General features: G+C 36.3%; 1 protein-coding gene across 3 annotated transcripts in view; it reads left to right on the forward strand.

Annotated features, from left to right (window-relative positions):
- The window catches only part of lrrcc1 (leucine rich repeat and coiled-coil centrosomal protein 1), a 98,370-nt gene that overhangs the window by 46,536 nt on the left and 26,137 nt on the right, over positions 1–25,697 (forward strand). For 2 of the 3 annotated variants that reach the window (XM_039754323.1, XM_039754322.1), the window contains exons 12-15: positions 11,840–11,979; positions 13,300–13,501; positions 19,906–20,106; positions 21,715–21,889. In XM_039754323.1, coding sequence (XP_039610257.1) covers positions 11,840–11,979; positions 13,300–13,501; positions 19,906–20,106; positions 21,715–21,889 — 718 coding nt within the window. The remainder of the gene's footprint in view (positions 1–11,839; positions 11,980–13,299; positions 13,502–19,905; positions 20,107–21,714; positions 21,890–25,697) is intronic. The other variant, XM_039754324.1, reaches the window with a different exon arrangement.

Consider the following 25,697-nt stretch of genomic DNA (forward strand, 5'->3'; position numbering starts at 1 on the left):
CAATAAAGAGTACAGTCAGTCAGTCATTGTCCAACCCGCTAACACAGGGTCACGGAGGTCTGCCTGAGCCAATCCCAGCCAGCACAGGGCGCAAGCTAGGCACAAACCCCGGGCAGGGTGCCAGCCCACCACAGGGCACACACACACACCCACACACCAAGCACACACTGCCAATGCACCTAACCTGCATGTCTTTGGACTGTGGGAGGAAACTCGCGCAGACACGTGGAGAACTCCATGCAGGGAGGACCCGGGAAGCGAACCTGGGTCTCCTTACTGTGAGGCAGCGGCACTACCCACTGCGCCACCATGATAAAGAGTACAGTCCGTATGGATAATTGAGGATTCAGCCAGTTACCTTACCAACAAGCCAGTCATGTACAGTACCATTATGTCTTGCAGAGCTGCTTTGCCCCAAAATAAATGAATTTGCTATCCACACTTTGGCATCACAGATGACTTGTACTGTACATTAATTGAATGTTACTGCTCACAGTTAATAAAAGTAGCTTCGTTCTCATTAGATCCCTTTATTCCAATGAGTGCAGGAAATTGCTACAATTACGGTAGGAAGACCACCAGATACAGCTGCAAATATCCTTTTTTGTTGGTAAAAATCTGTTTTGTTTTATATATGTACACCCACACCAAACAAAAAGTGGATCTAGTGAATCACCAGTCTGTTAAATGGTTTTCAGCACAGCCAGCATGACGGAAAGAAGGTTGGCTGATGTATTACTGACCAGTCGATGAAGTAACAAGAAGTAGCCAATATAAACTGACAAAGAAAATAAACTTTATTCAGTGCAAATATGCAGCATTGGCCCCCTTAAAAGTGAACTAAAATGCAGTCTGTTCCTCACATTCATCATTTTTGAGATATTATGTTTGTCACATTCTAATAACAGCTTGTGATATAAATCATTATACACGTGAGCCGTTATTTAGCTGGTTTGGCTACATTTCTGTACTTGATCAAGGGTGTTGTCATTTCACGGTTTCTCAGAAATGTTACATACGCTTGAGTTAGAGTTTCCTTAAATATACGCATGTTCCCCTCACTTTTGTGTGAGAAGTTGCGTCTGCACATTTCGAGCCTCTTTTTTATGAATACGTAAGCTTTTTAAACAAGGCCCCTAGTCTGGAAGGAGTTAGACCACAGACGCAATGTAGTTGCCCCTGGAACTACACACTGACTTCACCCAGAACTACTATTGTGCTACACTTCACCTATTAGGGGACCTCTCCTCTTTTTTATTTTTGTACACTGTGTTCCAAATTATTATTTACTAGCAAAATACCCGCGCTTCGCAGTGGAGAAGTAGTGTGTTGAAGAAGCAATGAAAAAGAAAAGGAAACATTTTGAAAATAACGTAACATGATTGTCAATGTAATTGTTTTGTCACTGTTGAGTGATGAGTGTTGCTTGTCATATATATATATATATATATATATATATATATATATATATATATATATATAGAATACCCGCGCTATATAGTGTGTTAAAGAAGTTATGAAAAGAAAAGCAAACATTTTAAATATAACGTAAGATGATTGTTAATGTAATTAGTTTTGTCATTGATATGAGTGTTGTTGTCATATCTATCTATTTATTTATATATATATATATATATATATATATATATATATAGAGAGAGAGAGAGAGAGAGAGAGAGAGAGAGAGAGAGAGAGAGAGAGAGAGAGAGAGAGAGAGAGAGAGAGAGAGAGAGAGAGAGAGAGAGAGAGAGAGAGAGAGAGAGAGAGAGAGAGAGAGAGAGAGAGAGAGAGACCTGATTGGCAGCAGAGAAGTAAAAAGAAAAGGAAACATTTTAATAATAACGTAACATGATTGACAATGTAATTGTCATGAGTGTTGCTGGCATATATATATATATATATATATACACACAGACAGACACATATATAAACATATATATACATATAAACATATATATAAATATATATATATATACACATCTATACACATATATATATACAGTTATATATATATATATACATATACACACATACATATATATACATATACATATATATACATACATACTGTATATATACACACACATATATACATACTGTATATACAACATATACATATCTACATATATACTGTATATACACATATATATACAAATCTACATATATATATCTACATATATATATATATAGGGTGGGACTCGATAAAAAAATTAATCCAATTAATTAGAGGCTGTGTAAGAATTAATCTTGATTAATCGTATGTAATCGCACACGAAATTTGCCCCAAATCGCAAATTTTTTTTTTTTATTTAAAACGGTTTTAGTGGGCGACAGAATCAAATAATAGACATGGACATGAATATTGTAAACTGAAGCTGTTTTAATTTCTGAAAAAAAGCTTTTAAACTGCATTTGAATTCAAAACAGAAACAAAAATATCATCCCTGGTTAAAATTGGGCAGACTTAAAAATAAAGTGGTAGTTTAAGTACTTTAAGTACATTTTCAGAATAGTATTGTCTTTAAATAATAATAACCAAAATTTCACCATAAAGTGCAGTTTTCTTCTTAAAAAATAAGTCAGAAACATAAAAGGTAATTTGACCAGCTTACTCTTTAAACTCTGAGTAACATTAGCCAAAATTATTTTGTACATTAGGCTAAAACAGTGTGATCATTGAACATTTTGTAATTAGATGTATTTAGAATTACTAACGGTCACGGAAGTCCAATGATCCCCAGTAAGAGCCACAAAGTCCGCTTTCTGTAATGCATCTAATTTTGCTTGCTTTTCAGTGTGCACAAAACCATGCTTTTATCAAGGCTTCGCCGGGTAGTCGAAATGATCAGTCGTAGGAACGCGCTTTATTCCGACTGTAACATTTTTGTAGCTGTGATGTGTGCATCAGTGTAATGGATGTACCAGGAAATCATGCATTGACAAAAGTTCCCGTTTGCTTGGAATTGAAAGTGTGATTAAATGCGTTATTTTTTAACGCGTTATGGAGTACATGCATCGAAGCTTCTCAGCTGTGCTTGTGCTAAGAAAGGGAAAATTTTAAAAATAACGTAACATGATTCTGCTAACCTAATATTTTTCATACGTCCCAAACCAAGGAGATGTGAAGGTAAAATGAATCGGTAGCGCGTACATAGTCAGTACACCCTCTCGAATCGAACCTCGAATGTCGGCGTTAGAGGCTAAGACTCTACAATTAGCCACAGCGTGTGGCTTGTCTATGCTAAAGTATGTATTGTAGATCGGGTATATATATACATTTATATATATATACCCGTGTATCGCAGTGGAGAAGTAGAAGTTATGAAAAAGAAAAGGGAACATTTTAAAAATAACGTAACATGATTGTCAATATACAGTAATTGTTTTGTGAGTGTTATTGAATGTTGCTGTCATCAAGGATTTGATTATCATTATTTCTTTCAATCAGGCTCGTATTTGTAGGATGTGTTCAAGTTACATTCCGTGTTTGTCAATCGTTGTAAAGATAAGAGGTTTCATTCATCGATTAGTTCCTTACTGCATCAATAAACAGCTCGTCTTCCTTTTATCTGTGATGTGACAAACTGCATGCACGGGTTTTTTTACACTGTCTTCCTTTAGCAGGACATTCACTTTTTCCACCGTGTGCTTTGTTTCCGCAGTAGCTGCACTTATGAATATGATTCTATGTATAAGGCGCTTCATATTTTTTGCTGCCTTCTCAATTGTGTAATTCGGTTTTTGTTCAGCACTCTTTGGAACTGTTGCTTTTTGTCTGTGCACTGCGTCAGTTCACGTGAGCCGCTTGGTGTTCTTGCATCGAAGGTTCCCAGCTGTACTGGTGCCATCTCGTGTAATGTCAGCTAAGACCCGGCACTTAAAAGTTTCTCTCGCAGTTTCAATGAGTTTGTGCCAAACACCACCCTGACCATCTCATCTTCCTCTGCATAAGCACAGTCCTTCACACGTGAATATTTACCGGCAGTGTTTGTATTGATTGCCGCTGATGGACGGCCTTATATGGGCAGGCACTAAATTACAAACGCTAGTGGCAGCCTGTCTATGAACTTAATTTAATATAAACTTACGGTTCACGCCGTGCTTTGTTTCCGCATATGCATCATTTGCTTCATAATGTTTTTCTGCCTTCTCAATTGTGAAATGGCGTTTTGTGCTCATCGCTGGAGTTCTTCCTTGTTCTCTACGTACTTACGTAGGAGGCGTGATGATGTCACACGAAACTCCGCCCCCCGCGGCCATCTCCAACTCAAGACTCCATTACATTATATGGGAAAAAATAGCTTCCAGTTATGACCCTTATGCGTAGAATTTCGAAATGAAACCTGCCCAACTTTTGTAAGTAAGCTGTAAGGAATAAGCCTGCCAAATTTCAGCCTTCTACCTACACGGGAAGTTGGAGAATTAGTGATGAGTCAGTGAGTGAGTGAGGGCTTTGCCTTTTATTAGTATAGATTTATTATCATTATTATTATTAACCCTAATTATTAAGTGACTTATCAGTAGGATTTCTTGAGTAAACATTTGGTTTTTAGTTTTCCAATGAAATTTCTTGGTTGTTTTGTGCCGCCAGTCATTTTAGATAACTGGGATCTATCTCAGCCAAATTACCGTATTGGCCCGAATTTAACGCGGCCCCCAATTTTTTCATGAAGATTTTAGAAAAAAAAAATCCAAATTTAACGAGATCCATTCATTTTTCATAAAAGAATTCAAAGAAATTTCAATCAGATAATCATTTATTTAATAGGTAATATGACAAGTTACATTCATGTCAATAAAATTAAGTAGTAATGTAGAACAAAATTAATAGTATTAGGTAAGTTACAAGATACCTAAGTGAAAAAAAAAATGAAAAAGGAAATATTTATTCAGAATCAGAACTGTTTTCAGAATCAGAACTGTTTGTTGTCGCATCATTATCGCCAGTATGCTCGTTTACGCTAAACCTTCCTATTTTGGGTCCACTAAAATATTTTCTTGAGGAATTTGCATTCATATATTTCGTTAAATCTTTTCTCCAGAGATTGACGTTTACTTCTGGAACTCCGTATTACCTTTTTGCTCTCATGTTGTTCGTTCTCTCTGCCTCGTTTGCAACCATAATCTTCAAATTCATATCGTAGGTTCTCCTGGCACCTTTATTTATTTGTTTCTTTGATGAGCCTTTTTTCTCAACACTACTATTATAACTCGCGCTCATTTTTTATGGGCAATAAAGAACCCGCCGCTAGAGCAAACATGCAAATTACTACTATAATAGTTGCGAGAGACGTGGACTACGCTTACCTGTGAATCATAGACACAATAGCCACTTGCTGGCATACGCCGGACGCACGCCAGAATCGAAATGCTCGAAACCAGTGATTTCACCGGAGCTAGAAACTCTCGTGCAGTCTCGTGTACTCAAACCGATCCAAACTATACCGGAAACGGCACGCGCAACCAATACGCAGGTCGGTCGGAGGCATAGGCGTACTAATAAGAGTTGTTACATTGAATTGCCTAGTCCTCGAATTTAACGCAAGTCCACTTTTGAACTGGAAATATTTAGTCAAAAAAGGTTGCATGGTATTCGGGCCAATACGGTAGTTTGCCAGGTGACCTTAATTAAAGGGAAACCTACTTAAGGAGGTTGTTCCATATTATTAAGCAAGTCACAGTTCTCATGCAATATGGGAAGAAAAACAATCTTTCTGAAGATAAAAAATGTGAAATAGAACATGAAAACAATTGATATTTCACAAAAACTGAAGAGAGATCATCAAACTTAGAAAAGATTTGTGTACGATTCACAGCATGGATGTATGTGGTCAGATAAAGGCTTATTAAGAATAGTTTTTGTCAGCCAAATAAATAGTTATAAAAGAGCAGCTGTTAAAAAGACAATGATGAGCAGTCTCAAGAATCTCTCAGTGCAGAATCCTCCATAGACTTGTAGTTGTGATAAAGCGGTATTTTGGCTACTCCTAAGCAGTGCTCAGAAAGAAAAATGTTTTCACTGATGAATGCTGTGCTACACTTAATAGTCCAGATGAATGGTGTTCTGGATGGCTCTTGAATGGCCACCCTGTTCCAACAACACCGCAACATCTACAAGGAGGTGGCAGAGTGATGTTTTGGGCTGGAAAATAGGGAAGTGAGATGGCAGGTCTTTTTAGGGTCACTGAGGGTGTCAAAATGACCTCTGCAAAATATGTGGAGTTTCTAACTGACCATTTCCTGCCATGTTATAAAAAGAAGATCTGTGCCTCCTGGAATAAAATTATTTTAATGCAAGACTACCCACCATCCAATGCTGCAAAGAACACTATTAACTCCTTGGTTGCTATGGGCATAAAGGGAGAAAAAAATCCTAATGTGACCACCATCATCAACCAATGGAGCATCTTTAAAAGGAAGATCTGTGAGGGTGGGTGATGTTATCTGGGTGATGGACCTCAAAACAGCAGCTCTGGGAGGTAATACTGGCATCCTCAAATGACATACAGGCAGAAACTATACATGGACTTAGAAGTTCAAAAGATGAGAGAGTTGTTAAAGTGATATCAAAGAAGGGGTCATATATTAATATGTAACTTGATCTATAAATATGTTTTTTTTTATTATTTAAATTACATCTACAATTTACTTCTTGAAAAATGATCTCTTCATGCAACAAGTACAACAGATTTCTGTTTCAAATTCTTTACAACCTGTTAAATGTTTTCAAAGTTGGTTGTGCATAACAATTTGGAACATTGTATTTTAAGTTGTTTTGAAAATATTATAAAAGCTGTTCTCATTATTAGTTTTGCTTGTAATAAAATCTCATTACAATATAACTAGTTGTGTAAGCCTGTGCTGTAAAAAGCCCAAGCTCCTAGAAACCATGGATTCTGGCACTTCAATTAATCAATCGCATCGGTTGTGCATTAGTGACTAAGTGAGGTTCTCTTTTCTCGGCAGTTTCATTTTGCCAGTGTGCTCACCGCCATTGTCTGTCAGTGGCTAAGCAAGTTTCTCTCTCCTCAGAGGTTTCGCTTTGCTGACATGCTTGCCTCCATTGTCTGTCAGTAGCTCAGTGAGTTTCTCTCTCCTTGGAGGTTTTGTTTTGCTGATGTGCTTGCCTCTCTTCTGTATTAGCAGCTAAGCGAGTTTCTCTATTTTCTTGGCAGTTTCACTTTGGCGACAGAGTCGCTTCACACTTCCGGGACGGTTGGTCAGACAGACATACACACTTCCATGCGTAGACGTTTTGTGACAGATAGGGGGCAGTATCGCTCCCTTGAACCCCTGTCCAATATGCCAGACACCAGATAAAAGTCCAAATGTTGACTTTATTTATACACAACAGTGCACAAAGCACCCTCTTCTCCACAATACTCATTAAACACAATGATAATCATAATAAATCAATCCACCACTCCCAGGCGCGTTGCCCTCCTACCACCCAGCTTAGCTCACCGTCTGGGAGCTGCCACAGTCTTTATTTTCCTGACCCAGAAGTGTTCCCAATCCCCAGTCCATGTGATTCTTTATCACGTCCGGGTCAGGTACAAGTCCTTTTCTTCACCCCGAAAGCACGTCATTTCCCCTTGTCCATGTGACTCGGACATACTTCCGGGGCGTAAGCAAATACTCATCGTTCCTCCCTGCAGCAGAAACTGGGCTGATAACTCATTTAAGTCAAGACCATTTAAGGAAACACCATTTTAATTTAAATTTAATTCCAGATTTTTTATTTATTTATTTTTTAACTTAGGATCGTCCACATATAATGCATGAAGCATCTATTGTGAAAACCTCTGTCTGTCTGTCTGTTTGTCCACCTAAAACCACATCGGCCCTCAGTGGACCATTTTTGTTGAGATGTGGAACACTTCAAAGAAACTTGTCAGGACAGTTCAATTTTCATTTAAGTATCGCAAACAGATTGTGCTTTGAAAATTTCTAAATTTCCCATTGAAAAGTATTGTTGAATTTGTGAATGCGTCCATCTTAAAATGGAGAAACATTCTGGGCAGCTTCAACTAGGAATTAGTTTACTGCTTCAGTTTTACTTGAGAGTGGTTGTTTGAATTTGTATATTTTGTATATTTTCCTCTTACCTGACTGCCGCTCAGATGACCTATACAAGTGAGTGAAATGCCGGGCAGAGCGCTAAGGTACAAACAGCTGACACAGCCACACCTTCTGCTACTGATTTTTAAATTAACTAACAAAAGATAAAAAAGTTACTTATCTGGGAATAAATGTAAGGTGAAACCAATAATTTAGGCATATGTAAGACTGAATTGATTGAAGAATATTATCTGCAGGTTATTATTATAAAGAACTGACAATCTCATTCTGCAGATAAAAATTAATCAATAACATGGAAAAAGGTACAGTTGCCCAAACTGATACAAACACAGAACAAGTTTAAATATGGATGGTGGTGCTAGGAATTTGGAGGCAACAATTGTTTAAGACCCTGATCTTTGGTGCCCAGCCCCTGATCTTTCAGTCACAGATTTACACAACCAATCGTGGCAAGCTTCTAAACTTCTCACCCATTGTGCATTTGCATTCCCGTCATAAAATAAATCAGTTCCTTTCCATATTTTGACTTATAATGAATTATTGTGTTTTGTCTATTACTAATTGCTAGAAGAGGAAACTATTTCAGTTCATTTCTCCTTTCATAGGTTAATATTAATTCTGACTGTATGTTAGTATTGGTCTTTTTTTATTAATATACTAGCAAAATACCCGCGCTTCGCAGCGGCGAAGTATTGCATTAAAATTTTTATTAAGAAGAAAATTAAACCTTTTTAAACTGAGGGAAAATATGCCAATAATTATTTGTTAAGGATCTCTTTGTGTGCCACGTTGTCAGTTCGGCCCTCCGGTTGTAACATGACCAAGCTATGTGCTGAGCTTACTCTTGAGCATGCAACTTACAGTTGGCCATGTGAACAGTAATCTTGTCTCAAATCTCACAGCTTGGATTGCTGCTGTCATAATCGGTTTGAGTTTCATGGTTTGTTTCAATTACGACATTATTTGCAGGATTTGTTGTGTTGAAGTGACATTCGGCATCTGTCAAGCGTTGTAAGCACAAAACCAGTTTCATCGATAAAATCACATCCAGCTTTTGAGAGTTTAAACATTCATAAACATCAAAGTGTCCACTACTGAAATCGTCACCTGTGAATCTAAGATGTTTAAGAGGCATTGGCGGTTGTCGAAGGTGTAAAATATTTGGCTATTTCGGTACACTTGAAAGCGACAACCAAACAATTCAGCGGCAGCCATCAACTCACATGCAGAACCATAGGTGAAGGGCTTAAGCATTTCACTCTTCTAGTGCTCCTGTGCAGTATAATTATCTCCTGTACCGTCATCAGTCCACACCTTGAACCTGTCCCAGTCATTTAATACATAAGACACAATGTTCCTCCGGATATCAAGAGTGAGCCTGATATGACCGTGCAATTTGTAACAAAGAGAATGGAAAAGGTAGGTGGTATCTCCGGGCATGGAAACCACTCGGTAAGTGACAGTTCTTTGATCGATAGAATTTCTTGAAGATGGGCCCATAAGTAACAAATACTGTTGAAAAGTTCAATATGGCGGCCGACAGTGGCGTCATACCACCGAAATAAGTACGTACATTGGTTTCGGTTAGCGCAGGGAAGCCGCCTACCAAATTTCGTGAAGATAGGGCTATGAATAAGAAAGTTCAATATGGCAGACGTTGTTGACCGTTATGACCATTACGCATAGAATTTCGAAATGAAACCCACTTAATTTTTTTAAGTAAGCTGTAAGGAATGGGCCTGCCAAATTTCAGCCTTCTACCTACACGGGAAGTTGGAGAATTAGTGACGTTTGGAAAATTGAATATGGCGGCCGACACTGGCATCATACCACCGAAATAAGTACATACATCGGTTTTGGTTAGCGCAGGGAAGCCGCCTACCAAATTTCATGAAGATGGGGCCATAAATAAGAAAGTTCAATATGGCGGATGTTGTCGACCATTATCGACCGTTATGACCGTTACGTGTAGAATTTTGAAATGAAACCTGCTTAACTTTTGTAAGTAAGCTGTAAGGAATGAGCCTGCCAAATTTCAGCCTTCTACCTACACGGGAAGTTGGAGAATTAGTGATAAGTGAGTCAGTGAGTGAGTGAGTCAGTCAGTGAGGGCTTTGCCTTTTATTAGTATAGATATTTTTCAATCAATGATTATTGGATACGACTCTACAAGATATACCTTCAAAAATGTTATGTTTTAAGAAAATTGAACAATTAATAACAGACCCTGCACCACTAACACACATCAGTCAATGCCACTGTCACATCACTTGAATTGGACTGTGTATGGAAGCCATTGAGCCACCACAGGCCTCTTTGTGCTCCATCTTTTAACTGCTTTGTAATGTGTTGTTAAAAGTCTTGTATGTAATGTTGTCTGCTAACGCATAGAATTGCATTTTATTATCACTGTTACTTTTAAATATGATTCATTGTCAAAAAACTATTTCCTAAACAAAAATGTAATAAGAGACTCTTGGATGAAGTAAATAAAAAATGCAAAAAGTGCCCAATTTTCACTTTTAACTTCTTCAGACAAGTAAAATATAGTTGATTAGTATATTGCTTATTCAAATGGCATACTGAGATGACACAAATGATATTTATTTTAAAATGTTCATAGTTTACCCCGTATCTATTGTAATTTCTTCAGGCTAAATTAATGTTGTGATATGGAAAATATTTCCTATTTTGCATTCTTTCAAATTGAGGAATATATCTTCATTTGCCTCAGCTTCACATTTTCTGCCTGGAAGGTCATCATAATAACATTTTCAAAGTCATTTACTCTTTTGTATTTATATCAGAAAATGTACTGTTGCATAATAATAATTCTTTGATTGCATTAACTGTCCACTGCATATGAAAGTTAATGTAACTCAAATATAAATCAGGATGAAATTGGAAATGCTGAAATTGCTTTATAAAGCCTCCTACAACATACTGTTGTCTCTAATGTAGACATTTTTTTCTTTTCTTGGTTTATTTTTTTTTATTATTCTGTACAAGTCTTCAGCTTTGTAGTTAAAAATGTAATACCCTTTCAGTTGCTATTTTTCTCAGTTAAGCTGTTTTAAATTTGAACATCCAATGACTACATACAGAAATTAGATTACTAAAAATCATCTATAACCATGTCAGCTAACTTCTTATGCTAAAATGTGTTATTTCTAGAACATTTAATAAAATTACATTTATGGGGGGTCTTGTTGCTATTGTAACCTTTTGTGAAAGTGTTTCTTTGATATTTGGACTTAAGGCTTCACACATTATAAACTTCCTGTCTACATTTTGTCAATTATTACTAAAACATGAAAAATGTTTCTTTTTTTTAACGATGTGTTTAAATAGATTGTTGTAGACACGGAACACACATGAAATGCATGTGTTCCAAATAACCATATAGTATTTATAAAAGGTGTGATTTTGCTTGATTCTCACTCTATACAACTCCAAGCAACTAACATGCAGGTAAACAGACTTGAGCTGAGAACACTTATCAACACATTTAAAGGACAAAAGACACTGACTGAGAGGTGAGAAGTGATTTAAGGTGGGACGGATCTACAAGTTTTTTCGTAGGCTCTGGTAATTCTAGTGTTAAGAAAAAATCCTGATTAACCTGAGCTTTCTTGAATTGATACTGCTTTGATAATTTCACTGAAAGTTTATAATTGAATGGGCTCTATAGCCAATAGCAGAGTGACATCTTCCCTGCATCCCAAGCTGTAATGTTTCTCTCTTCATACTTCTGTAGCTTAAAGTAATGCAAGAGAAAGACCTTAAAGCTGCTGCCACCCAAAGAGAACTAGAACTTCTCAGGTCATCATTACAGCAGCAGAAAGCAAAGGTGCATCAGCTGCATGAACTACTGGCATCTAAAGAACAAATACACAGGTAATAGCTTGCTTGTTTAGAATTTTAGGACAATTTTGATGAGACCAGGCCACTCAGCTCGCCAAAATTGGCCAATCCTAAATAACAGCATCACGTTTTGATGGTCTACTACAGTATTTGGTAATGTATTCCAGGTATGGATGATTAGTTCCCCTTGTGCAGATAAGCTTTTTAAAGTTTATGCAAAAAACATACTCTTAACCATTTTCCAATTATTTTTCAGTGTTCTGGTTGACAAATTAATTTTAAAGTAACAGCAGGGTTCCACCTTACTAATTCCTTTCATAATTTTGAACACTTCAGTCATATCACCTCTTAATTTCCATTTGCTTAAATAGATAAAGTTTTCTTGTAGTTCATACCTTGGAGTCTTTCTATCTATATCGGGGTATCCAACTCTGGTCCTGGTGGGTCGAAGTGGCTGCAGGTTTTCATTCTAACCATCTTTTTAATTGTTGAACCCTTTTTTCTGCTGATTAACTTGTTTTCCTTTTGTTTTAATTGACGTGACTCAGACCACCTTAGTTGTTTCTTTTTCCTTAATTAGCAGCCAAACAATAATGAGACACCAAATAAGGCGCCACATGACCAGCTAACCGGAAAAATAAAGAGAGATAAAGGTCTTGGTCATTTTGGTTTGCTTTGATCACCAGAACATCTTGACGGTAGTCTTAGAAAAAACAGAAAATCAACAGTCTGCTGTGACAGAACGAGAGTAGCAACAAGTCCTGATATTCAGTAACGGCTTTAATTAACAGCAAGAATCGGCTTCTTATTAAGAAACTGGTTGGAGTGAAATTGGCTGGCATTTGATGGTCCAAATTAGTTGCTCTTCTGTTGACTTCACATCTCATTTCTGTTTGGCTGCCCTTTAATGAAGAAACAAATCAATTCAGAGGACTGGATCCTTAAAAACAGGGATAATTAAAAAGAAGGGAAAAGTAGTTAATTAGCAGTGAAAACTGCTCGCTGATTAGGAAAAGGGTTAGAATGAAAACCTGCAGCCACTGCGGCCCACCAGGACTGGAATTGGACACCACTGATCTATATGTATTTTCATATTATAACATTATAGCATTATCGAATTATGTGAGTTTATATTTTTTTGATTTTATTAGGATAGTGGAAATCATATAATTACTCGATTAATATATGCAATATGATAACTGCCTTATGTTTGAAAGTGTTTTGAATATGGTTGTTTCAGTTCACTAATTTATGTTTCAGATGCTATGTTAATAATACATTTACTTACAATAACTGGTTTTAAATGAATGTGAAGATTATTATGTTAATAAATATTTTGTGTTCTTATTTAAGAAAAGAATTGGATTGCAGAGTAACCTTGACAGGTCCAGAATTTCAGAATGCATTGGCTAAAGAAATGGCCATTGCTGAAAAAAGGCATTCTCAACAGATAAATGAACTGCAAGAAAAAATTGCTGATGTGAAGCAGCAATATAGACATTTGGAGGATGAATTTCGGATGGCACTGACTATTGAAGCAACACGCTTTAAAGAGGTAGGTCTTAAATGAAGATAAAATGAAAGAGATCCATTTGACAGTGTGCTTTCATATTTGAAGTAAATTGGCATGTTATATCATTTTCTAACCCGCTTAATCCAGACCAGGGTCACATGGAAGTACATTTTCTCTCTGATTAATTGTTAGATTAAATGTTCGTTTATGCTCCAGTAAAATTTCTAATATCATGCTAGGCATAAAACATTTCTAGGAAAAAATACCAAAAAAACTGCGCATTGTTCAAATACATGCAGTATAACCTTAAGATCAATTCTGTGCAGTTATGCTGTGTAAGAGTTAATAACAAAATATCTCATGCAGTTTTGTCAGGACTTTCAGAGGTTGAGATTCTAAAACTTCATTGTCCCATTGTGGAATATGTTAAAAACTTCCACCATGTACAATATGCTGCCAACTGCGACATTTGATCACCACACTATATCGTGGTTTAGATTTAATGTTTGACTGACTCATTATTATTAAAAATTATACGTTTAGTATGTGCAATTTTTTCCGATAAATGAGGGTCAAACATCAAAGCAAAAATACTTGAGGTGATTTAGAGTGGCTGTGGGAAAAGTTTTAAATGAAGTTTGTTTCCTTTTCTTAGGCAATGTTCTTGCACATTTGTACTAAAGCTACCGTAGATACTTGCGTATAGGTCGAAAAATGTATGCCTTAAAATTCATTCAACAAAACAGGGTCGCTGTATCCGCGGGGCAACACAATTTTCCATAGAATTTGAGTAATGGCACAGTGCACAGTGCTTTTATTTAAAACAGTCAATCAAAATCAGTGTTCAAAGTAAGCAGTGATTCAAAAGAACTCTTCATTAAATAAATAATCCATAAAGTAAATCTGGAGGTTTAAAAATCAATAAAATAGAAAAACAATCCTTTAAAAACTTGGCCTAGCACCCATGCTTCTTCACAGCTGCCTGCGAGCGCTCGTTTGCCCACTCGCACACCCCCCCCTCTCTCTCTGTCCTGCTTTCTTCAGCCACCTCCATCTCTTTTTGTCTTCCTTGTTTTTTTTTTTTTTTTTTTTACTCCGTTTTTCCTTCCTTTGTAACTGACTCTCGCTTCTCTTTATATGCAGAGAGGACATAGCAGCACATTAGCCACAGGAACAATCACGGATGTGGGCAGTCCCTCACCTGTGCACTCGGTGAGAAACGCCCACACCGCAGATCACCTCGTGGCTTGCTATGGCCCAATGCCCCCTCGCTAAGCCGCCGCGTAAGCGGTGATTATTTATTTAAAAACTGGCCTTTGCTAAACGAGCTGTGGACCCATAACACCACAGCGGGTCATAACAAATTTCGTAATTTTCGGCTTAAAAATACACTTGAGTTATCTGCGAGATCGACTAATACGCGAGTATCTACAGTAATTCCCACCACTCATAACAAAATTAATATTTCATTAGTTTGCAAAAGTAGTGCACTATTTTACAATAATTACTGAATTATTGCACAAAATTATTGCATTATTTTGGAAAGATATTGTCAGCTTCTTCTGGTACCCTTGTGCACTCGCGTCCTTAGGTTGTCTAGTGACCACTATTGAGTGAGAGATTAAGCACTGATGTAGCATGCAATCAAGTGATAGGAAGTACAATAAAAAGATATAGGTAAACTTTTAGTTTTAATCAGATTAACATTTAGTAAATTCATTACAGGTGTTTTAACATTGAGTGGTAGCACAGAGCTGTCGTTCCTGCCACACAGCAGCAGGGCCTGCATGAGGTGGCATGTTCTCTCCCTGTGTATGTGTGGTTTGATTGGTATCAATGAGTGTGAGTAACAGCATATGATTACCTGTTTTAATACTGAATACTGGAAATGTATTGGTAATACTTCTCAATTAACAAAATATGTATAGTCGTTCATGTGCTTTGAAGTAAATAACATCCATACCCCTTTTCCATCGCCAACTCAACCCCCAAAGTTTCAAGATATAGGCAGTGGCTGCTGTGCTGCGAGGTCACACTGTTTCAAAATGTTTATGTCAAATAACTGGATACTGTTACTGGATTGCACAGGGAACTAACTCTCTCTTTCGGCTGGCTGTACAACTGAGCACAGCAAAGGACCGATGTTAAAATCCATGACGTATGCTTCTTGCCTTACTGCACCCAGTGCGGCTGTGATATTCACCAGCTTCCTGTGACCCTAAACTGGGTAAATCAAATGTACCCCTCTGCACATATAAATAAGCAATATATGCCCGTAAGTTTTGTTTCCTTCTTGTCACTTGATTGTCTGATATGTATATGCTTATCATCTTACTCAAAAGCTGTCACTAGACGACCAGAGCATGCATGTACACAATATTACCAACTGCAGAAGGTAGTATCTTTGTAAAATGACACAGTTCTTTTGCAAAATAATTAAATAATTATTGCATAATAATGCAATATTGTGAATCATGGCAATATTTTATTTTTGAGAAAATAGGTTTCAGTACATTTGTGCAACCAAGGCTTGGAATGTTTTTTTTTTTTTTTTTTTTTTTTTTTATATATTGCTATTTATTTATTTACTAGCAGAATACCCGCGCTTCGCAGCAGAGAAATAGTGTGTTAAAGAAGTTATGAAAAAAAAAGGAAAAATTTAAAAAATAACGTAACATGATTGTTAATGTAAGTGTTTTGTCATTGATATGAGTGTTGTTCTCATATCTCTCTCTCTCTCTATATATATATATATATATATATATATATATATATATATATATATATATATATATATATATATATATATATATATATACATATATATATATATATATATATATATATACATATATATATATATATATATATATATATATATACATATATATATATATACATACATATATATATATATATATATATATATATATATATATATATATATATATATATACACACACATATATATATATATATATATATATATATATATATATATACACATATATATATATATATATATATATATATATACACACATATATATATATATATATATAAAGCAAAATACACGTGCTTGGCACTGGAAAAGTAAAAAGAAAAGGAAACATTTTAATAATAACGTAACATGATTGACAATGAGTGTTGCTGATATATATATATATATATATACACACACACACATACATGTGTACATATATACACACACATATACTATGGGGTGCCAAACAGGCAAATAAATTGATTTTGTGAATATATAAAGTCGGCGTCACAATATATGAAGTCAAAACTTGAATATATAAAGTCAGCGTCGGAATTTATAAAGTCATTCCTGATTATATAAAGTCAACATCGGAGTATATGTGTTGGCTGGGATTGGCTCCAGCAGACCCCCGTGACCCTGTGGTCGGATTCAACGGGTTGGGAAATGGATGGATATTCCAGCACTTACTTTATATTTTTATATATTGAAGTTTTGACTTTATATATTCCAGTGCTGACTTTATGTATTCCAACGCTGACTTTATATATTCAAGTTTTGACTTTATATATTCCAGCGCTGACTTTATATATACCGACGCTGACTTTATATATTCAAGTTTTGGCTTTATTCCGACAGTGACTTTATATAATCAAGTTTTGACTATATATAGTTAAATGTAGTCATCATTGCATAACTTTTTCTTTACCATAGAAATTTAAAGACTAAATTCAACTTTCATTCCTAACAAAGATATTTCTGGCGACTAAATAGAACCTACTTATATCCAAATTCGAGCTATTGAGCTTTCGCCTGCCTGCCTAAATAAGTCGCCCTCGCTTCGCTCTTACTTTTTTACTGTTCATTTAATCGTGGCTAGTGGCGGAAAAATTATACAATGGAAGGAGGATTACACTGAGTATGCCATTACCAAAACAATTATTGATGGCGAATCGATTATTCATAAAGCTTCAATTGGTGATCTGTTTTTCTGTGTTAAACTCATATTTTTTCATACTTCTTCTCAAACCAAGGGGGTGCGAAAATAAAATGAATCAGGAAGCGCTGATCAATGTAATCGGTGTACCAGGAAATCATGCATTGAGAGAAGTTCCCCTTTGCTTGTATTGCAAAGTGTGATTAAATGCGTAATTTTTTAACGCGTTATGGAGCACATGCATCGAAGCTTCTCAGCTGTGCTTGTGCTAAGAAAAGGAAACATTTTAAAAATAACGTAACACGATTGTCAATGTAACCTTTTGTAAGTAGTGCCTGGAGGATTCAGTGTAGAGAAACTGTAGAGACAGCGTGTGGATTAACTTGTGGATTTTTCTGTGAGTATTTGGTGGCATCGGCACAAAGTCGCTTCCGTAACACTGCGTGCGTTAGCTGCAGAGCTCAGCTCAGAGCGAAATGAGGTGAATGGGAGGGGAGATGATGACGTGACTCCCCCACCCGCCTTAACTATCAATCCCCCACAAACACAGTCTCTCGGAATTTGCATAAGCACAGCCCTTCACGTGCAATTTTAACTTAGTTACAAAGTGATCAAAACTCTCGTTTATATTCTGCGTGTTTTATTAAACTTGTATCCCACATTACCCGTGGGCATGACAAACGCCAGCGGCAGCCTGTCTATGAACTTAATTTAAACTTTAGGTTTACACCTTGCTTTGTTTCCGAAGTAGCAGCACTCATGAATATGGTTGTATATGTCATTCGCTCGCTTCTTATTGTTTCGCTGCCTTCTCAATTATATAATGCATGTTTTCTTCAGCGCTTTTTGGAGCTCTTCCTGGTTTTCTGCGCACTGCATTGACAGTCAGTTCACATTATTACGTGGGAGGCGTGATGAAGTCACACGAAACTCCACCCCCCACGGCTTTCGAGCTCAACTCCATTACAGTAAATGGAGAAAAATAGCTTCCAGTTATGACTGTTACGTGTAGAGTTTCGAAATGAAACCTGCCCAACTTTTGTAAGGAAGCTGTAAGGAATGAGCCTGCCAAATTGCAGCCTTCTACCTACACGGGAACTTGGAGAATTAGTGATGAGTCAGTGAGTGATTCAGTCAGTCAGTCAGTGAGGGCTTTGCCTTTTATTAGTATAGATTTATTTATTTATTTTCTAAATATTATCCTTTTTCTTTTATTTATCTTTTATTGAATTTATTAAAAAATATAACATTCCATACAATCAAGTCAAAACTTAACAAAACTAAATTCAAATCTAGTGACTTAAAAGAGGTGGGTTAGGATTTTTCCAGTTGAGCAAGATAAGTCTGCGTGTCAGTAGTGAAGTAAGGGCCATTACAGCTTGTTTGTTCTTCTCCACTTTAAGCCCACTGGGAGTCCACCAAACACAGCTGTTAATGGGTTAGGAGTGATTGTGACATCAAGGCTGTCTGATATGCATTTAAAAATTTTGGTCCAGAACGATGTTAATTTGGTGCAGGCACAAAAAATGTGGCCTAGTGAAGCAGGAGCTCGATTGCAACGTTCGCGTGTTGGATCTTGGCCTGGAAACATTTCGGACAATTTTAAATGAGACAGATGTGCTTGATAAAGATTGAATTGAGTAATTGAACGCTTTGCGTATATGGAGCTCGAGTGAATTCTGTGCATTGCTGCCTTCCACTTCTTTTCTGAAATGAAAGGGACTTTAAAATGGTTTTATATATTATAGAAATGCTGTCTGAGTCCCCAAGACTGATCAATATCGGAGGTGAGGAAAATTGGGCAGATTTTGTTTTGCAAAGTTTCTAATTTGGAGATAGTGGAAAGATTGTATTGATGGGGAACTAAATTTGGAGTGTAATTGTCCATAGAATGCGAAGACATTATTTATATACAAATCTCTAAATGATTTAATCCCATTCGTTTTCCAAACATTCAAAACTGTGTAAGTTCGAGAGGTTAGAAAAAGGTGGTTATCATGTAGAGGTGCCACAGATAAAGTTTGAAGGGCTTCCTACATTGGTTCCATATTCTGAGTGAATGCAGGACAATTGGGCTGTTAGTATATTGATGATGCCTTGTATTTACTGGTGTACAAAGCAAGTAATATAAAGAAGTACTGCAGGGTTTCATTTCTATTGCAGATCAAGGTAGTGTGTGTTCATCTATTTGTGTCAGTGTCCAGGTTTTTATAGCTTGTATATTTGCCGCCTAGAAATAAAGTTGAAAATTAGGTAGAGCCATGCTGCCTTCTGATTTACTTCATGGTAGGGTCACCTTTTAAATGCGTGGGTAAAATTACCCTTTTTTTCATTTAAATAATATTGTTTGAAAGATTTTATTAAAGATGAAAAAGGTCTGACATTGTGTGTTTTTCATCCATTACATCAACGTAATTGAAGTTTCATATTTAGACAGTTTATATCCATTGTAAATGCTTTAGCACCTCCTGCTTGTTGTAGTCCTTTTGTGTGTGACTATACTTATAATTGTTTATTTTTAAACAGGTCAAGGACAGCTTTGACCACATTTCTCTGGAGTTGACAGAATGTAAGAACACCTTGTCTAAGACTCAGCAAAAGGAGAAACAGTCAGTTAACTTGATTCAAGACCTTTCAGCAATGGTGAAAGAACAGAATGCACGAATCACTGAATTGATGAAGTCAAAACAAGAGGCAGTGTCAGAACTTAAGGTATTTCCTCAATATGTAAGCAGCCACATAATTGTCATTTTTTTCATTTTACAAATGACTAGAGTGTAATACAGGATTAAATCATACCTTACATGAATTAGTGCTTTGATGCAATTGTCTCTTCCTTAACCACACTTTGAAATTGGTGAATATGAATATAGAGGATGACTAAATGGCAGCTATTGGTGGTAGTGACTGATACCTATTAAGAAATTGCCATTAAGTGAAGTATTCTGCAATACTGGTGAAAAATTTTGGAATGCCTCAGTTTTTATGCAAAAGCATGCAATTTAATGTCTTAATGTTTCATGAAATCAGTGCATAGAGCAAATAAACAATGGCAAATAAAACAAACAAGTCAAGGAATCATTAAGTGTATGAAATTTTATTCAAATTTTTGATTTGTCAAAGTAGCCACCTTTTGCTGATATAACAGCTAAAATGTGGACCCCTTTGATTCAGAATTCCAGTTACTCTGCACAAGTCACCAACTCTGCCTCCAGCAAAAGAAGCCCAGGCCATCACACTTCCTCCTCCATATTTGGCAGTTGGTGTCACACACTGGGGAACCATCCTCTCACCACCTTGACAGCATACAAACACCCTGTGTGAAGAACTCAAGATTTCAAATTTGCATTCATTGGTCCATAAGACTGTCTTCTTGTCTGCAGTAGTCTACAGCTGTTATTCCAATACCCTATTTTGTCCTTTAAGGATTGGTTTTCTTACTGTCACTCATCCTGTGAAACCTGCAGCACAAAGTCTCCCCCTCATAGTAGAAGCTGAGACTTTCTTTTTTCGACCTGCACTGTTAAGCTGTGCTTGAAGCTGTAGTGCTGTCGGATGCCTGTGATCACGCAAACTGGCGACTCAGAAACTTGTCTTCTGATTGGGTGGTAACTTTGGATCTGCCAGATCTCTTCCTTTCAGAGTTTCTTTCAGTTTCCAATTAGCGTTGGATTGTGTAGGACACCACTGTACTCACTGACACTTTGAATTGTTTTGCAATTTCTCTAAATGAAAGACCTACCCTTCTAAGGGTAATAATGCTCTGTCTCAGTTCATTTGTTAATTGCTGTTTTCTGGCCATTATCACTGGAATATTGTCCAAGTAGTACTTCAAAGGGTGTAGTAATGCAGTCTGTTCCAATTTTGCAGACAGAGTGTTTTTAAGTAATCAACAGAATTTGGGACACCTGTGCAAATTGTTTGCTTCAGCCTGCAAGGCTTAATTTACTTTAATTGTTGCAGAACATCTATAGGTTGTAATTTATTAGTTGTTCCCTGAAGGAGGGCCATTTATAATATTCTGAAATGTACTTTTTTCCATTTTTGCTAACCTAAACATTAAATTTAAACCTGTGAGTGTACCACTTACCTTTTCACCATTTTAGGTCATTCATTGCATTTTTAACTGATTAAATTTAAAGACAAATGGAAGTGTTCTAAAACTTTTGACCAGCATTGTAGCTTCTTAACAAATGTTCCGAGTTCATCCACTTAAATGCATTGCTACAATCTGGAAGTTGTCTTTAGTTCTTAACCAATCTATTAATTATATGGCATTTTAATATGATACAGTTTCACTGTGTCTAAAATGTATCTTTTATTTGTTCTTTATAGAATCGCATTAGGTCACTGGAATCTTCATCCGAGGATAACAAAGGAAAACATGTTCAAGTTGAATTGCTGAAGCAGGAGAAATCGAAGCTTATTTCACAGCTAACTGCTCAGGAGTCTGTAATTGAAGGTCTGAGAGCAGAAAGAAGAATCTGGGGGCAAGAGTTAGCCCATCAAGGTAAAAAGATGTTATATAGTTGCATCGTGATGGACAACTAAGCCGTTACCTCTTACGTGCTGCCAGAGTGTTTGATAACAGGGCATTTTAATTCTGAGGGCCAAGTACTGCATTTCAAAGCCCTGTACCTGCAACCTATCAAAACAAGCCATTTCAACATGTGGATAATTGTAGTTTTCTATAATGTCTGTTTTCATTACAGATTATTGGTAATCTTTCCCACCACATATCTCCCTAGATCAAAAGAATGTACCGTTTAATAACACTCGCTATCTTAAACTGTTGCTAATTGTTTTCACTTTTAAAACAGAAACAGCAGTCATTAAATCTTGGAGCTGATTGAATGATCAATACCTTATCCTAATTACTGGCGGTTCACAGATTCTGCTGCCAGAATGTCATGCTGATCTCATCACCACTTGTTTTTGAGGTTTCAAGAAGATTGCCTAAGCTTTTTCGAACAAGATAATTGCAGTTAATTTTGAAACAATCTGTTCAATGCCACAACTCATCTTCAAGAGTAAAAGTGAAAAGAAAAATGCAGCAGCTCAGACGCTTGCAATATCCTTATGAAGGAAACTGAACAATCAGGAGATTGAGTTAATGATTGTGTTTAGTTACAAAGGTATGAGCTCTGAGAAGTATGTTGAGAATTGTTTTCTCCAACAATATAATCATATAAACACATAAGAATTCTAGCGCTTTGATCATGGGAAAGGTGCTATATAAATTAAATGTATTATTAATATTACTTCCTAAACTGTGATGGGTAGTGTTCCAAATATAATTTAGTATAAGCTTCAACCTGTGATAATCTGGCAGGCACGTCACTTTGTATGATGTACTGCATAGTATTGTCTTCTTATATAATACACTACCGTGGCTGCCCTTTTTGTCCAGGATTTTAAATCACTTGTAGCTTGCAAACCGTTTGACCTACTGACCTGAAATTTGGTACACATATACTACGTGACTTCCACTATCCGCTTTCAGGGTGATGATTGACCTCCAAAGTTATTCCTCTTTTTATTTTATTTTATTGTAGAATCAACTCTCAGCAGCTTGCAGCAGGGCGGCCGTGCAGTGCATGCATACGGGCGCCATTCTCATTCTGTACCTCTTTCGCCGTCACTTCCCCCACCTCTTCATATCTTAAATCATTCTGGAGGCAGATTGAAGACTTGAGTGCCAGCTTAAGTGAAAAATTAAGGAAAACTTACTAAGTAATTGCAACACAAACACTGACTTAATCAGTTTTAATTAACGTGAAAAGATGCCGATGAAAGAAGAGAAGAAGTGGGACGCTCGGGTGGAGAAAAGAAAATCTGCACCAGAGAAATGCATCAACCTCTGAGCAAACGAATGCTAAACGTGTAGAGATACAGTCTGAAAACTAGTCAAGTGTATCCACTGCACGGTATTGTGTAGTGCACCATTACTGGTCTCTAGATTAATTATTGTCAAAGTCAAACAAAATATTTAAAATTTAATATACAACACAACCTTATAAACAATGGACTGCAACTCCCTGTGATCCAAAAATGGCAAAATCTAGGTTTATGAAATGGATTGATGATGGAATGTAAAAATAGAAATGCTTCTTCATTTCAGACTTTACTTAGTTTTGATGATTTGTTCTAATTTACTGTAATAATAAGTTTACTGTTAAAGTTAGATGAATTCACTGATGATCTCCAACAGTTTGGAAACAATATATTTGCTTTGTTCTTTTATTATAATACAAACAGTTTTCATTTTGACTTTAGTTGTGGGGGTGGACTCTGTTTGCTTGAGAGCTGACAATCAATGAATTTTGTTCCAAAAGTACAATGTATAAAATGCAGTGACGATGAATAAAGAAGGCGGGTTTTTGAAACAGACTGCCCCACATTAGTTGGCCTAGGTCACTGTCTTCAATTCACAACATGAATCCCATAAGGCTTTTAGTTTCCTGTCTATGTTGTGCGTGGACTATTCTGGAAGTATATATTTTAATAACATTTTTTACAAAAGAGCATGCATTTTGCTCATTTTAATATTAATAATATATTTTATTTATACAGCGCCTTTCCCATGCTCATTTCAGCATATGACTGGATAACTGACACGATAACTTATTATGTGATAAGAATTACGTTAATTTTTTTTTTCTTTTTTCCCCCCAATGACGTTTTCCATATCATCTACCACTGTACAGGATTGGTCACTCTTAGTTTCTGTTATATATAACTTTTTTTTCTCTCCATGCTGCATGAATGGCCTGGAGGATAAAATCATCTTTTTGAACAGTTTTATTTAATTTGACTCCTCTGTCTGTTTGTTTGTCTGGGTCAAATCTTGCAACTGATTTTAAACCCACTTTTGGCAAAGCAAATTTCTTCAAATTTTGCATACGTGTTCAGTATCGATGATGATACAATAATCTGTCAAATCCAAATTTCACCATAATTAATGGTTATGCAGTTCCAATTAACGCAAACACAACAATAACGGAGAGAGAATATAGTGAGATATAGGAGCAAGCAAGTTAGCGGCGCATCGGATTGCTCCCACTTGCCTCTCCCAGTGAGTGGACTTCCAGTGTGCCGACTTTACTCTTGTGAAGAAGTAGCCTTGATGATCACAGTGAGGAAGTTTTGGCATAAGCTTGCCGTTATTTTGTCGATGTTTTTTTTTTTTTGCAGCAACCGAGTGCTAATCCCATAAGAGCCTGAACAGATAAATAGAGACCAAAATATAATTCTTTTTAGTATTCAAATGAATTCTGCAAAGAAGATATATTATGTGATCCTTTTAAAGAAGCTTCCTGTTCATGAAAAATTATTAAAGGAAAATTGTTTGCACAATACTCAAAAACTAAAAAGTAAAAAATAAAATATATAAAAAAATAAATTTAAGTAAAACGATTTTATTTACTTTTGTTATAAATGCACTGAAATGCAAAAATACATGTTTCTTTAACCACAGTTTTCGTGATTATATGTGGCTAAATAAAATCGTGGGGCACACATTCATTAATTAATTACTGTAATTAATTCAATCAATTAACAGAATAGCTACTTTCATCATACAATATAAAAAAACAACAACATTGTAATTCCCCACCATGCGAAACAAGTTTCAAAAATTGTTTGAATCAATTAATTTATATCCATCCATCCATCCATCCATTTTCTAACCCGCTGAATCCAAACACAGGGTCACGGGGGGTCTGCTGGAGCCAATCCCAGCCAACACAGGGCACAAGGCAGGAACCAATGCAGGGTGCCAACCCACCGCAGGGCACACACAAACACACCATGCACACACTGGCCAATTTACAATCACCAATCCACCTAACCTTTCGGTGCCCGGAGGAAACCCACGTAGACACGGGGAGAACATGCAAACTCCACACAGGGAGGATAAGACGAAATTTGTAGTTAAAGAAAAATAATATTTTTGCTTTTTAGTGCATTTATAAATAAAGTAAATAAAATCGTTTTACGTAAAAAAAAAAATGTATATATATATTTTTTTTTAACTGCCTACTGCTTTTTCTAAGTTTTTAATTTTACTTAAACAAAGTGTGATGAACTGTAAAGGGCCTAACTAAATTAGAAAGAAATGTATAGGACCCTTGAAAGCTAGTTACCTAACTAATTTACAAAAAAAGCAATTTACAGGACCCTGGAAAGCATTTTATCTAAGTACATCTGCACATTCTTTCATCCTGTTGATCAATAATCGCACATTCTGTCTTCTTGTACCAATTGTCTATAATGTTAACGTATGTGTCTTGCATTCCTAGTAATTTATGGTTCTTTTA

This window comes from Polypterus senegalus, chromosome 5, assembly GCF_016835505.1.
Source record: "Polypterus senegalus isolate Bchr_013 chromosome 5, ASM1683550v1, whole genome shotgun sequence".
Classification (NCBI taxonomy): Eukaryota; Metazoa; Chordata; class Cladistia; order Polypteriformes; family Polypteridae; genus Polypterus; species Polypterus senegalus.